Source organism: Thermobia domestica, chromosome 1 (assembly GCF_964235325.1).
Source record: "Thermobia domestica chromosome 1, izTheDome1.hap1.1, whole genome shotgun sequence".
NCBI classification, from domain to species: domain Eukaryota; kingdom Metazoa; phylum Arthropoda; class Insecta; order Zygentoma; family Lepismatidae; genus Thermobia; species Thermobia domestica.
The window spans coordinates 64,850,483-64,866,863 of NC_137454.1; the positions used below are offsets into that span (position 1 = coordinate 64,850,483).

A 16,381-nucleotide genomic window follows, 5' to 3' on the forward strand; every position below is an offset into this window, starting at 1 on the left:
CACAAACTGATTCTTCCACTTTTTTCTTATTTTTTAATTGAGGAGCAAAATATCATATACTTTCTTTGATTCTATTGCAATTGCGCTCTGAGTATGAATTTCTTAAAAAGAAAACACATACACAATTGCAAATTATGTTGAGCAATTTGTAAAACAAGTTTTATTTTTTCAAAAAAAGAAAAAAGAAAAAAAGAAAAAAACCGCGGATATTTTGAGAAGTAAGCATATTTTGGTCATTACTTCATATTCTGATTAATACAAACTTACTACTTAAATAATAATAAACTTTAATTTACGTGCTGAGAATAACTGAAATGCAGCAAAAATACAACACTTTGTCATACTCTACAACATTATTTTAACACTATAATATAGTAAAAGAGATAAATAAGGATTACCTTATAAACATGAATTGATAATAAAATAAACTCTGACAGTGTCTAGTTTATGTCAATTTTTAAAACACTGAGACGTCATAAGTTCAAAGTAAAGATAAAAACAACTACTAAGATATATTAAAATTCTAAAATACAGTCACAGTTTAAGATCTGCGTCTATTATAGTTTGTTAGTAGTCTAGAGATTAAAATGTATTTCCTATCATGTGGTTGCAATAAAATTTTTACCCTTGTACCGTATATTGGAACTTTAAAATCCACATTTTTTAAAATATAGTCCGAGTTACATTGGTTGTCAAGTATCTTTTCTACAATACAGAGTCAATTAAATTTCTCCTGTGGTTCCAATTTAAAATATGTTTTCCAGTATTTATATTTGCTATAGTAATAATCCAGAACAAAATATTCTAAGAAAACACATATACCAGTAATAATAATAATAATAATTAGGGTTAGGATTTTATTGCACTATAAATGCGGGAAAATGCAAAATAAAAAATGCAATTATAAACTAAAAATCTTAAAATATGCACTATAATTTGAAAAAAATGCTTTCACAGAGAATCATCCGTTACTATTTATTAGTGTATTACCTATATATATATATATATACGTGGTTCTACTCTGTTGTGTTTTTCTCAAAAGAGGCACGTAGCACTGAGTTTCAATAAACAACAAAAATCATATGAAGGTTTTCGAACTGGAATGCAAGGCGGTTGTCTGCAAATAACGATTTGTACATTGAAAAGGTTCTTTCAGTTTCTACAGAAACCACCGGAGCATATTCGAAATAGACCATATTACTTATTCCTAGATCACCTTCTAATTTGGGCAGTACAAATTTTGTGCTTGAAAGAATGCCCACTATCGCACATAAAACACGGTAACCTGAGTTTGTTTTCAATACATCTGTCATTTTTCTTGACACTACCAGTCCTACTTCCCCAGGAACACTTTCTAATGCACTTACTGCATTTTTGATTGAGTCAATTGAAGTTGTCAACTTGTCTCCAGATTTTCTAAGGAAGTAATCACACCTGGTAGAAATCCAAAATTAGATTGAATGTACACAAGCTTACTTTGAATTTCAGGATTGGCCAGTATCTCTTGTGCACTTCGAATCGCGGAAGCTTCTGAGGGGTCGAAAGAGTCTATCGTTTTCTTCGCAGCTTCGAAGTTTTGACAATAGTATTTACAGGCTTCTAGCCACGTTCCCCACCTGATAAGAACGGAGCTAGGTGGTAGAGGGAGTTCAGGATGCTCAAACTTAAAAGCAGCTACACGTGATGGGGCCTTACTGAACACTTTCTTTACACTTCCTGTGAGTTTATCACCATCAGGAAACTGCACACGTATCTCTTCAGCCACTCTGTGGCAACCATGCTCGAGGCACGTAATGTGAATCATTTTCGAATATAGCTGCTGCAGTGAGTTCGCTGCTTTTACCATATCGGTTACAAAGAGCAGCACGTTTTCGTAAAGGACGCCATTAGGCCATAAGAGATGCATTGATTTATCAAATAACTTACTGATCGTGGAATAATTGACCGTTTCCAGAACTTCGCAATTCAAAAGAAATGTTTTACCCGGCCCACCCTCCTGCATCACTCCAACAACAACATTCACTACATTTCGTCCCTCCGAATCACACGTTTCATCCATGGACACCCATATTTTCTTTCCGTCCACTTCTTGTCTAATACACTGCATTGTTTTCTCGTAAAGTTTGTTCACGTAATTCTTCCTTAATGTTGAAGAATCGGGGAGGGTTTTACAAGTATATTTTCCCAAAAAAGGCATGCAATGTCACGTTGTCCACTTTGTTCAACGGAAGGTCAGCACAAATAAATGCTTCGCACAAATCTTCGAAAAAACAGAATGATTTTTGGATGTACCATACTGCGGGAGAAGTTGTTGCGCAGCGTTTGCCTCTCGTTTCGCACGTAACTTAAGTCCCCGTGTGTGCTTGTCCCTTGAAACATGCTGTTCAACGGTAAATTTTCTTTCGGCTGAAACTGCCGTATCACACACCTTGAGGTAGACAACACTTCCATCTGTTGTAAATACTTTTTCACCTCCAAATTTACTCACAAATCGTTTAAGCTTGGAAGCAGTACTCTCTTATTTTCGGCATTTTAACCAGATAAATGCAGAATTAGGCGTCTACCAACAGCTCACCAAAACAGTGAATGCCAAGGTCACTGAATTCTCGCTCCTTCACTTCATGTGACTAATCGCCAGAGACTACAGTCTGCGCGAACTAGAATCGTGTAGAGCAATTTTCCTTGCATTTTATTTTGTGCAGGCGGAAGCATTCTGCTTTAATTTATTGTTTTTATAAGAAAAATGAGAATTATGCAGTTAAAAGTAAGAATAAATACTAAATATGCATGTAAAATGCCCAAAAACTGTAAAAAATGCACTTATATACAGAAATGGGCAAAAAATGCAAAAAATGCACAAACAAGTTTGTCTTAAATTACTTCTTTTTAATAAAACAGGATTTATAACACAATGAGCAATGTTTATCTGAAAATGTTATCTGTCTAATCGCTATAGACATACAAAGTGACTGGACTGGATAGCAGTCTAGACAAAGTGGTACGAAAGGGACGTTGGGCAGTGGCGGCTTCAGCGGGTAGGCACGGGCTTACACAAAAATTTTGAAAAATATATAAAAGCTAAAAGATACAATAAAGAGTAAATATATTTTCCAATATTTATATTAATGGTAGATGATTATGTAAGAAATAGCATCAACCACTGCTGTAAAAGTATTTCCCACTGTCATTAATGTATCAAATGTGTACATATTTCCATTATCGAGGGAGCGGACCTACCCAAAATTAAAATCCTAAAACCATCCCTGACATTGGGTGCAATATTTTCCACACTTGATCGCATTTGTCATTATGATACCGTTATGTTAACGATGTTATTTATTTTCAATATGAAGCTTTCGGGATCAACAACAAAGTTCACTTCATATTTCTCCATTAAGCTATACTGAAGAAAATAATGCGTGTAAATTTAACTTTGCGTTACATTTGAACACGTCCACAAATCTTTAGAACCCACAGAAAATTACCGATTATACAAGTTTTCAGAACATTCAATGTAGTTGACAAATGACATAAGACCGGATGCTTATTCCCGGTACTTTTAATATATATTGATTCTTGGTACTTTTAAAATCTCTTCTCTACGTCCTGACGCTGATATATTACATATAACTTTTCTCTATAGAATAAACTGCACAGTCTTAGAATATCGTTCTTATCATTGAAGACTATTCACTACTTACCTGCATAACAGGAATATAAAGTGGTTCGTTAGTTTCTAAGAGACGAAGGTTTCCAAACTTCTGAAGCCTTCCGACTGGACGATTCCATAAAGAGTGCTTCAAATGACGCCTGCTGCCTGCTCGATTCAGCTCGTCTCCTGCTCCAAGTTCTTCATCGCAGTCAAAAAATTCATCATCATCACTTGACATTTCCTCTTCGGACTCTGATAAAGAAAGCATAATATTTAGTTCCATACGTATCTTGCAGAACATTTTTCCAAGAAATTAATTTTAAAATCTCACTGAAATAACTTTAAAAAAAAAAAAAAATCATTCTTTTATCCTGCCTAAGTCTGATTACCTAGATGCTTATTTTCTTTTGTAATGTAAATAAAGTACTGTCAACATAGTTAGTACACACATGTTATGGAGTGGGCAGTGACAACCATTACAGGTCTTCGATATAGTTTTCTGCCTTGCCTTGGATTGTTTCCCAAATCCGTAGAATTCATCCTATGATGTTGCTAAAGTTGTTTTTGCTGATCTCGGCGATGGACTGCCCTACAGTGCATAGCAGGAACAGAATATCTATAAACTTGGTTCCTCGCAGGGATTCTTTCAATTATGGAAACAGAGTAAAACCGCACGGGCTCGCGTCTCACGAGTATGACAGATGTTCCAAGATTTCCCAAGGCCACTTGGCCAAGATTAGGTCACTGTACCTGTCACGTACAATGCCTGTACGAACGTTGCAGTTTTTTCAGGATGACCCACAGAGTTCGATGACTAAGCCCAATTTCCACGGATACCTCCTTGACAGTCCAGTGATGATCAATTTCAAGATCTCGCAATAGCCTCACCTGGTTCTCCATAACAGACGGACGACCACTAGAAGTCCAGCCTGATGACTTCTCCAGGCCTGAACGAAACGCCTTGACTAATTGAGCAACCTTCCAATACGGTAATTCATCATTGCCACACTCTTACAGTATCACATCATTGCTACACGTTTGTGCTACCGTATCAGAACACTGACATGCATTTCTGCCACAGAAAGCTCGAATTTTAAATCCAAGAACGATATTTAAGTTCCGTAAACATGCTTCGGGACATCTCACACAACACTGCCACTACCCATACATAAGTTAGTCGTATGTGCATCAGTATAATTTTATATTGGTTTGTCGGCACAAAAACCAGAGGTAGTATGTTCGATGTGAATGTCTAATTTGTATATATATATATATATATATATATATATATATATATATATATATATATATATATATATATATATATATATATATATATATATATATATATATATTGTGTGTGTGTGTGTGCGTGTTTCCATATTCAGTTTCATAACAATAATATTAAAGGTTGTCAATTTCCAAAATACAGTATCATTCTTTATGAAATTAAAATAATTGAATATATTGCAATTAGTGTCACTCTTTTCAACACAAATGCAACTTCTATTTTATTTTGATGAATTTTACTCGATATTTTGATTTAAACTACTCGCTGAGCAAAACAATACGTTCATTGTAAAAAAATATTAACTTGTAACAGTTTCGCCAACTGTCCACTTTGGCTTCATCAGACACTATCTGATGAAGTCTGATGTGAAGACAGTGTCTAATGAAGCCAAAGTAGACAGTTGGCGAAACTGTTACACGTTAATATTTTTTACAATAAACGTCTTGTTTTGCTCAGCAAGTAGTTTAAATCAGATTTAAGTCTGTTAAAAGCAAAGCTTGTACAATCCGCGGCAAAAAACCTGCAACATGAGCATGTAAGTTTATTGTGAAATGACGAAGTCTTTAGCTCCAAAATAAGTATGCACGGGAGGAGGCCGAGGTTTATCCTGGCGTGATTCGTTCCACTTAGACGTTATGTTCATTCCCTGTGCTGTTAGGCGTAGTTTCACAATAAACTTACATCCTCATGTTGCAGGTTTTTTGCCGCGGATTGTACAATGGAAAATATTAGAGTCGATATTTTGACTGTTATCGGTATCGCTACTTTATTTTACTTAATATGTTTCACTCGATATTTGGACTCCTTTTGGTACTGTACCCCTCGAATATAGTTCGAACTAACAATTTTCAGACTCTTATCGAGTACGATCATGCGTATATTGGCCTCCCGACAGTGTTGCCATTCTTTATTTACAACCTACGTGTAAGGTTAAGAAACGTAAAGTCAGTATTTGTAGCTGCTGAGGGTTCAAAATGATGCGTAAATCTGGTAACACTGTAGAAGTAATATTATATATATATATATATATATATATATATATATATATATATGTATATGTATGTGTGTGTGTGTGTGTGTGTGTGTGTGTGTGTATATATACCTAGGTATATAATATTACTTCTACAGTGTTACCAGATTTACTCATCATTTTGAACCCTCAGCAGCTACAATAATTAATATATATAATTAATTTTAAAAAATATGGATTTTTATCAAGGTGTTTGTGAGTTCCACTAGTATTGCTGGTATACATACATGATTTATTATTATGTATGGGTGAAGAAAAGGTGATCTTACGGTTAAGTGGTGTTAACTATTGACGTCTTTAGTACAGGAAATGCAGGCTCAGTTTGTGGTGAAAGCTAATGTGGTTCGAATTGCAGTTAAAGTTAGGTTCAGGTCTTGATGTTGAAAAGAGACATTAACTCCAAACGAATACACACATGAAGAAAACGTAACTATGAATGAAGACGATACAAACCTTTTCTTGGAATACTGGACAATTTACTAACTAAAAGAAATGTAAGAAGTCATAAATTCAATATGTAGCATAAAAATGAGTGCCAACAAAACATAAACAATGAAATTTACTTGTGTCTAGATACACGAGATTGATCTTTATATTCAAAATAAATAAATTAATAACATTAGATACTTATCTATTATATCCTATACAGAATATTGTTTCTTAAGCTGAGGAAACACATATAGAAAAATCCGTCGAAAAGTTATACACACTATATTATACATTTAGGATAAGTAGCGAAATTATTCTTTGAAGTGACAAAAGCTTTTCTACTTTACTTTCATTTCTTAGTACTTTAATTCTTACAAAACAAAAGTACTTTAATTCCATTCTACGTTATATGGTTTGTTTTGAGAGATTTCAATAAGAAGATTACAGCTTCTTAGACTATAGAGAAATGTTTCAACTTAAAATTCTAGAGAAGGTTGGACATCATCGTATTAAGGGTTATTTATATGGTGACTAAAGAGATCCCTAACTACAATATAGCACTAGAAAAGAAAGAAAGAAAAAACCTTAGTGAAAAAGTAAAATACAAGTATATATAACCAGTGTAACAGAAATTGGTAAATAAGAAATGTTTGAATGTGATTAAACATTCAAATGACATGACAATAATAATAATAATAATAATTCGCAGAAAATTAATTTTATGTTTTATACAATGGAACATTTAATCACAGACTAACTTGATGAAAGGACGTTAAAAGTATCTTTAGACATTTGAAAGAAACGTTCCGTAAACGGTAATAATAGTAATATCAAGTGACTTTTGTTTCACAGTGTGAAATTACGGTACACTTCTAAAATCTGAGAACTCAATACTCAAATAAATAAATGAATAACATAAAATACATGTATATTAGTATAATATACATGTATACATGGATATTAAAGTAGTATATTTGTAACTACTGATTGCAACAGAGGAATAAGATCAAAGATAGATTCTGTTCCTGATACGCTGAATCCATATCAAGAGGCTATTACTCGCTATTTTTTGCTGATTTTGCTCTATGAGGATTAACATTAAAAACCGGAAATGATAATTAATATTTACCACTTCTGGTTGTAATAAAAGAGTAAAATCAGAGATATTCTTGGTACTGAACCCATTCTGGTTGTCACTAACTATTCCGTTTTATGTTCCGAAAAAAACAGCTTCTCCGTATTTCTTACCATATTTGCTCTATGAACAGTCCTGTAGCCACAAACTTCATTTCGAGGAGGGTCCAACTGTTCCCACTTTTAAAAGTTAATGTAACAGAATAAACGTGCGAGCTTCCTCGTGGCTATAAAGATTGGGTACAGGCCTCTGGCGTGAGATACTCTGGTTCGATTCCTGGCGGGAGCTCATGTGGTTCGAATCCCACGTTAAGCTATTGTTTCAGAACTCTTATAACCTTGCTGATGTATGGGACGCTAATCTCAAAAAATCCAATCCAATTGAATAAAGTAGATTTTTACCACTTCTAGTTTCACCAGATACATCAAAGTTGAGACAAAACTCCTCTTTGGGGTGCTGATTGAAACCGAAGTATTAGTAAATTCTGACCACTTCGGGTTTTGGTAGAGTATTGCGGAAGAGACATTGAATCAATTGCTGAAATTCGCTTGTTACTATCTATTACCGTTTTTGATCTATGGCGATCAACGTTAAAACTGGAAACGGTTGATTTCTGACCCATCCGATTAGCATAAAGGATTAACGGAAGATTTAGAGCCTATTTTCGAGACGCTGAATTGATTGGAAAAATAAATAAGTAAATAAAGCTCCTCGATATCTCTTACCTATTTTTGCTCTACGGAAATAAATATTGGAACTGGATGTACCGTGTTTACTCGCGTAATAGTCGCATTTTTGTACCATTTTTATGGGAAAATTCAACTGCGACTATTACGCGAGGAAAGCTGCCATTCAATTATTGCTACGATCAAAACCATTTCGAATTTTGATACATACAGCATTGTGTCACCATAAAAATAAAATATAACCTACACATGGTAATATATTAAAATTTGTAAAAATTAAACTCCTAACTTACCGATTCGTGGGAGACAAAAAAGTCTTCTTAGCATTGGCACAAAAAAACGATATATTTACATAATCGGGAAACACATGAATAAGAAGTACGTAACACCACAAAGAAGAAACACGTTCGCACAAGAAGTGTCAGAGCTGTCCATACGTGCAAAAGGCATTATTCACTCTTATCCGAAGTTTCGCTTTTTGTCATATCTGCGTCTGATGAATCTGGGTAACTGTTCCAAAGAGCATCATCTTCATTTTTGTCCAAAGCGTTGGATATGCCGGTCTTTTCGAAGCTTTTTGACACGGTGTCAGATGTTATCGAAGGCCAACTTTGTACTATCCACTTGTATAAAATTTATGCGGGATTTTTTTTTTTGTAATGTTTTTACTTCACACTTAAGGTGTGACTATTATGCGAGGGCGACTATTACGCGAGTAAATACGGTATTAGTAAATTCTAATCATTTTCTGTTTGGATAGAGCGTTGCAGCTGGTGACAATATTTTTCTTTGAGACGCTTAATTGATTGCAAAAACCACTTGTCGATGTGTATTAGCTTTTGTTCTACGGTGAAAAACGTTGAAACCGAAAATTGTTAATTTCAACAACTTTTGGTTTGAATAACAGGTTAACAGACGAGATGGAAGCTGTTCTTGTGACGCTAAATCGATTGCAACAAATCGCTTCTTGACAGCTCTCACCGTTTTTGCTCTGATATCTGTCAACAGGAGGACGGACAAACGGACGTAAGCGTTCTACAAGACTTTGTTGTGTGATTAAATTTATTTGTTCAGAAAAAAAAAAAGTCTCAGCAGAAGTAAACTTCTTGGATAGGTAACTATCCTAGAAGTTTGCGAGCTGGCTACCCTGTTTCATGACTGTTCAGTGGTAGGTGCTGCCCTCTACGAGTTTTCGTGGTTGTGCCGCAAACCTCCCCTCTTCAGTTGTGACAAACAGGTAAGGACTAGAATTACCTACTTTTTCGTTTGTAGGCATTTTTCTAAATTAAAGCATGTTATGTCTTATTAAGTTATATTATATAGTGCTGCGTGAAAAGTCAAAAGTACAAAGTGATTTGAAATTGGAAAATGAAAAGTGTTAGAAAGTTAAGTTTTGTTAAATTCGAAATTAGAAAGGAAAATTGTGATTACTACCTTTTTGACGAAACAAAATCTAAATTGAATTGGACATATCGATGTTAGTACAAGAAGACTTTTGGTATGTATTCATTAATTTTCTATATTTGGCATGCTGACTAATAAGGAACATTTATTTGGAAATATTATATTATTTCACGAGATAACATGCTACTTTGTTAATTTTTTCTTAAATTACTGTTTCGACCAGATAGCGGATAGTCAAAATTACTTGACAGTTAACCTTTATTTGTTTGAACTATTTATTTCATGTTTGAGAAGTTATTTTTACATTTGTTTCCGATTTTAGTTTACCAATAAAATTTGTTATATTTGTTTAGTTGAAATTCAAATCTTTAATTCTATATTTAACCTGAGAAAGCACCGCAAAACGTACTACCCGAGCGGTTTAGTATTAATTTACTTAGATACCGCAACAAGACAAAAATTACCTGTTTGTCACAACTCGGTGTTTCTCATTAGGCTAGAGCTTTATGCTCAAGAGAAAATTTATATTTGTTTGGACTGTGAAACCAATTAGGAAAAGTTATAACCTGATAAATTCAACCTGTAAATTGAAGTTTAGTTTTGTAACAGAGAAACACGTTAAACTATACATAAGTCAATATGAATTTCATGTACGCTGCAGAGGCATATGATAATTATAACCAATTTAATAGGGGGAATTATACTCCTAACCGCTATCAAGAAACTTCCCATTTAAATAGCAGTGGTTATAATGCTAATGTGGGAAATTTGTGTTCGTCTGGGCATGTAGAACCGGGCAGAAGTAGTCAGATGCGACCCGTTGAGGATCTGATTGATTTTGCGGGGGCTACAATCCCTCACGACACCGTAAGTCATGCTCCTAATATAGGACAAAATACAGGTATCAGATGCGATTTCAGTAAATTTAAAAATTTGAGTGCATTTAAAGCAGTAGAAAGTTTGGTTAATAATATACCCATATTAAATTCCGTAGATGGCTACCAGATTTGTCATTTCTTAATGCAGGCTAACAGTTTGATAAAACAGAATGTAGCACCTTCAGGTATCATATTAGTACTTTTATTAGGTAGAATTACAGGTCCATTATTTCTAGATTTCCAACAGTTCAAAAATGAAAACGCTAATTGGCCTATAGTGCGTAATAGAATCGTAGAAAAATATGTAAGCAGTATTATCGAAACAGAAATTATAAAGGGAAAGTTGTACAGAGTAATGCGTCCAGAGGAAACATTTAAGGAATTTATTCTAGAAAAAGAAAACATTTTAGAAATATTTAACATGTATATGGGTGACGTAGAATTTTGTAACATGATAGTAAATCTTATCACACCTGAGATTCGTAACATATTTCTGTTAACTTCAACTCCCAATCAAAAACATGTATTATTGTCCTTTGCTGAAACGTACGATTCTAACCGGAAATATAATGTAGATTATGCTAATGCGACCTTGCAGTCACAAGCACCTAGTGGTTTAAATTTACCTAATATTCGAGTAAATCAGAGTCAAAATAGACAGTGTTATTCTTGTGGAATGAGAAATCATTTTTGGCGTCAGTGTGGTTTGAGAAAAGAAAAAAGAAAAGAAAATTTGGTAGAAAATAGAAAATGCTATAATATTTCGGACAAAAGGCAAGATTATATGGTTCAAATTATGGTTTCCGTGTGTCACATTCCTGTGCGTTGTTACATAGATACGGGCAGTAGTACAAACTATATCGGTAAAACATTACTTGAACAGATAAAATTAAAGTGTACCCCCAAAAGAAAGACAGTAAATCATGTAGTTACTTCCATGAGTCAAGAACCTATTACAGTTAAAGAAGCAGTGGAAATTCATTTCTTTATTAACAATAGGAAATTTACAGACTGGTTTCTTGTGATAGACTCTCCGGACATTTCGTTGTTAATTGGAGGACAATTTTTACAAAAACACGAAGCATGTATTCAGTATAAGGAACAAAAATTATTATTGGGTAAGGATGGTATTACTGTGAACTTTAAACTGGAAGAAAACAGTGTTTCAACAACGGAAAACTACTCGTTTCGGAATTCTCGTTCCAGGGTTGCCAATCCAACAGCCATGTCGACAGGCGCACTAGGCATTGCTGGGGAGAGGACAAACAACCTTGGACCTTTGAACCAACAACCATCTACCAGTCGAACTAATCTTCAGCGTCCACAGGCGAGGAAAGGTGACATAGGAGAGCGAAAAATGGAGGCTACCGATTTTTCCCCTGCTGCGGGACAGCCCGTGTTCAATCCAGTATACCACACAATTCATGACAATGAGTTGGATGAAGTCATGAATGAAACCCAAGGTAATAACGATATTCAAACTGATATTTTTGATGAAAGTTTATGTGATTATGTCAAAGAGATATTAACGAAGTACAAAGATGTCATTTCAGATCAATTAGGTACAATCAAAAATTTTAAGTATGAAATTTTGTTAAAAGATGATAAGCCTAGCATTCAGCAGCCTTATGCTTTACCTAAACACAAGATGAAAGAATTGAATAATTACATAGATGAATTAATAAAACAGGGAGTTGTAGAAGAGATTAGGAGTTCACCCTTCATATCCCCTTGCTTTTTAGTCAACAATCGTGACAATAGCAAGAGACTCGTAGTCAACTACTCTTCTGTGAATGAAAAGGTAATTATGCAGGCTTTTCCAGCTCCTAATTGTGAACGTATCATAGGAAACATAGGTAAACATCGTATTTTTAGTGTCCTGGACGGGAAATCCGCTTCTTACCAGTGCCTGTTAGATGAAAAATCTAAATTGTATACTGCTTTTGCTACTCCTAATAGGCTTCTAGCTTTTCGAAGACTTCCTATGGGTCTCTGGGTTTCACCTTTTGTATTAGCAAATCTGTTTAATAACATATTTAAAGATCTATTGGGCGACCAGTTAGATATTTTATGGGATGACTTTATTATACACAGTCCAGATATAGAGTCACATAAAAGAACTTTAGAAAAATTCTTAGAAAGATGTAGAGAATGGGGAATAACTGTTTCTCCCAAGAAAAGTAAACTGTGTAAGAAAAAGGTAAAATTCATGGGTTACGAATTTAGTGATGGTAACATGTGTATAGATGAAAACAGAGTAAGGGTGTTAAGAAATTTACCTGCGCCGAAGAACAGGCGTGGTTTACATAAACTTATAGGATTTTTAGGATATTACTTGCGATATCTACCTAATTATTCAGAATTGCTTGGACCTTTACATAAATTAAGATCAGAAAAAACACCATTCAAGTGGGGTGAAGCAGAAAATCAGATTTTAGATAAAATCAAAGAAGAAATAGAAAGACGTGTAATTTTGAAAGTACCAGACTTTGATTCACCTTTTGTAATTTATGTAGATGCCAGCACAAAAAACTATAGCGGTATTTTAAGTCAATATGACGAAAATGGTAACCTTAGACCAGTTTATTTTTATTCAAAAGTTGTACCAGAAACAGACTGGAGTAAGAATGTGTTTGAATTAGAATTAAAATCATTAGCTTTAGCACTTTCAAAATTCGAGCCTTATTTACATAGAAAGTTCACAATCTTTACAGATTCAAAAGCCTTAAGCTGGATATTAAAAAAATCATGGTAGACAGAGGAAGTATGGTACTCTTATAGAAAAAATCAGTAGATTTCAGTTCGATATAGTGCATTTAAAGGGATCCCACAACAGTCAAGCAGATTTTATCAGTAGATTATACGACACTACTTATTTTCATTCTCCATCCCCTCAAATAAAAGAAATTTCAGAATATAAAGGAAAAACAGTAACTCTTTCATTTATTAATTTTTGGAAGCTTCCTTCTTTAAACATTTCTTTACAGGAATTACAGCGCCAAGATCCTGAATTGAAAGGCATAATTTCACAAATAGAGGAAGGTAAAACAGTACCAAATTATATAATCAAAGATAGTGTATTACTTAAAGAAACGAAAGGAAAAATAAACAAAGGTTATAGAGCAGTCGTTCCGAAAAATATGATTAATACTATTTTGCAATACCATCATGATTTTCTAGGATCAGGATCTCATCAAGGGATAAAAAGAACTATAGGGCGTATAGCAGGAAAATTTACATGGTCAGGAATGTTTAAAGATATTAGAGATTACGTGCAGAGCTGTAAAATTTGCCAAGAAAACAAACCGAAAAATACGAAAATGGTAGGAACTTATTATTCTAAAACTGTTACTATGCCTAACCATACTTTTTATATTGATGTACAAGGACCTCTTCCTAGTAGTTCTGGTTTTAAGTATATTCTAATACTTACAGATAGTGCAAGTAGATATTCATTTCTAGAACCTTTACGTCAGTTAAATTCCAGAGTAATAATAAGTAAATTAGAGAAAATCTTGTCATTATGGGTGGATAAATAACTTAGTATCGGATCGAGCTTCTTATTTCGTAAGCGATGCCTTTGAAACATACTTATTTAGCCAAGGTATAAAACATATTACTACTAGTCCTTATAATCCTTCACCTAATTTAGTGGAAAAAGTGAATGCTATAGTCAAACAAATTTTACGTTATGTAAATAATAATCAGAGTAGTTGGTCAAAACTTCTCGACAAAATTCAATTCACTTTAAATTCCAGTATTATAAGCGAACTTGGTGTTTCTCCAGCAGAAGTTTATTTTGGGAGAAAACTTTTTAGTCCTTTAGATTGTAAATGGTCTTTAAATGTAAATCTTTTTGAAAATGGTAATAACAAAGAGCAAATGTTAGAAATAATATCAGATAACATCAGTAAGTCATGGAAAAGGAAAGAACAAAACTATAAAAGAAAAAGAATCCCTGCTGAGTTTGCTGTAGGACAGAAGGTACTTATTAAGAATATAACAAAAGCATCGTTGTTAAAGAAATACAATCCCAAGCTAGATAAAATCTATAAAGGCCCATATGAAATCCTGGGATTTACCGACAAAAAACACAGTCTGGGCTAGGTTAGTAGAAAATCCAGAAGTCAAAGTTAAGAGACATGTAAATTTCCTTAAGAAATATTATGAAAGAAGAAACTCTGTAAATGCCAATGCAGCAGCAACATCCAATAGTAATAGCAGCTAAAAATGTAATCATTACTTTAGTTTATTTTAGAATTCTTGTAAATATTGTAGGAAAAAAAAAATCAAAAAACGCATGCCATATTTAGAAATATTTCGAGGTAAAATTGTCAGATGTACATCTTCATAGATTTAAGGAAATGTTTATATAAGAAAGATACTGTTTTGTGTTTATTATTTCACAGCTTTTGTAACCTGGGGTGTCGCCAAACAAACATGAGAGACTTTTCGATCCAGATTTAGGAGGAAGTGGTACCACCTTCTAAACGTTGTCATCTAGATTTTTTGGATAGAGGTATTTCTTCAAACGAACATCTTTGTATTTCTACGTAAAAAGGGCCCTTGGAATACATATGGAATACAGATTGGAACTGTCCAAAATCTGAACTTAGTGGTGACAAAGAAGATCTAGTGGAAGTGATTGGTGAACAAATAAATTTTTTCAGTGAAGTGTTCAAGAATAGTTTGTGCGCCCCCCGAGATATTTTGTTGTGTGATTAAATTTATTTGTTCAGAAAAAAAAAGTCTCAGCAGAAGTAAACTTCTTGGATAGGTAACTATCCTAGAAGTTTGCGAGCTGGCTACCCTGTTTCATGACTGTTCAGTGGTAGGTGCTGCCCTCTACGAGTTTTCGTGGTTGTGCCGCAAACCTCCCCTCTTCAGTTGTGACAAACAGGTAAGGACTAGAATTACCTACTTTTTCGTTTGTAGGCATTTTTCTAAATTAAAGCATGTTATGTCTTATTAAGTTATATTATATAGTGCTGCGTGAAAAGTCAAAAGTACAAAGTGATTTGAAATTGGAAAATGAAAAGTGTTAGAAAGTTAAGTTTTGTTAAATTCGAAATTAGAAAGGAAAATTGTGATTACTACCTTTTTGACGAAACAAAATCTAAATTGAATTGGACATATCGATGTTAGTACAAGAAGACTTTTGGTATGTATTCATTAATTTTCTATATTTGGCATGCTGACTAATAAGGAACATTTATTTGGAAATATTATATTATTTCACGAGATAACATGCTACTTCGTTAATTTTTTCTTAAATTACTGTTTCGACCAGATAGCGGATAGTCAAAATTACTTGACAGTTAACCTTTATTTGTTTGAGCTATTTATTTCATGTTTGAGAAGTTATTTTTACATTTGTTTCCGATTTTGGTTTACCAATAAAATTTGTTATATTTGTTTAGTTGAAATTCAAATCTTTAATTCTATATTTAACCTGAGAAAGCACCGCAAAACGTACTATCCGAGCGGTTTAGTATTAATTTACTTAGATACCGCAACAACTTCCGACACTTATGTATAGTATAGTTTGAAAGTATTATTATTATTATTATTATTATTATTTCTATTTAGTTGATGAAGAGAACTTTCGCATTTTCACGAAAATGCAAACACTTTTTAAAGTAAAATAATACAGCTCTGTATATGCTTAACGTAGAAGAGATAGTTTTAAGAAAGACGTGTTTGATATCATGAATTCATGATAAAACGGTTACAATAAAATACTTACCGGAATCTTCATTCGTGGCACTTGCGGCTTGCTCTCGCGCTCTTCTTCTTTCCACACAACAATTCAGCATCTATAAATAAATAAATAAGAAAACATGATATACAAATCAAGCGCTCACAATCATTATACT

General features: G+C 33.7%; 1 protein-coding gene across 1 annotated transcript in view; it reads right to left on the reverse strand.

Moving 5' to 3' along the window:
• The window catches only part of Rab3GAP1 (RAB3 GTPase activating protein subunit 1), a 363,483-nt gene that overhangs the window by 10,424 nt on the left and 336,678 nt on the right, over positions 1-16,381 (reverse strand). Inside the window, exons 10-11 of the mRNA XM_081758024.1 lie at positions 16,252-16,321; positions 3,702-3,904 (exon numbers count right to left, since the gene is read on the reverse strand). Coding sequence (XP_081614150.1) covers positions 3,702-3,904; positions 16,252-16,321 — 273 coding nt within the window. The remainder of the gene's footprint in view (positions 1-3,701; positions 3,905-16,251; positions 16,322-16,381) is intronic.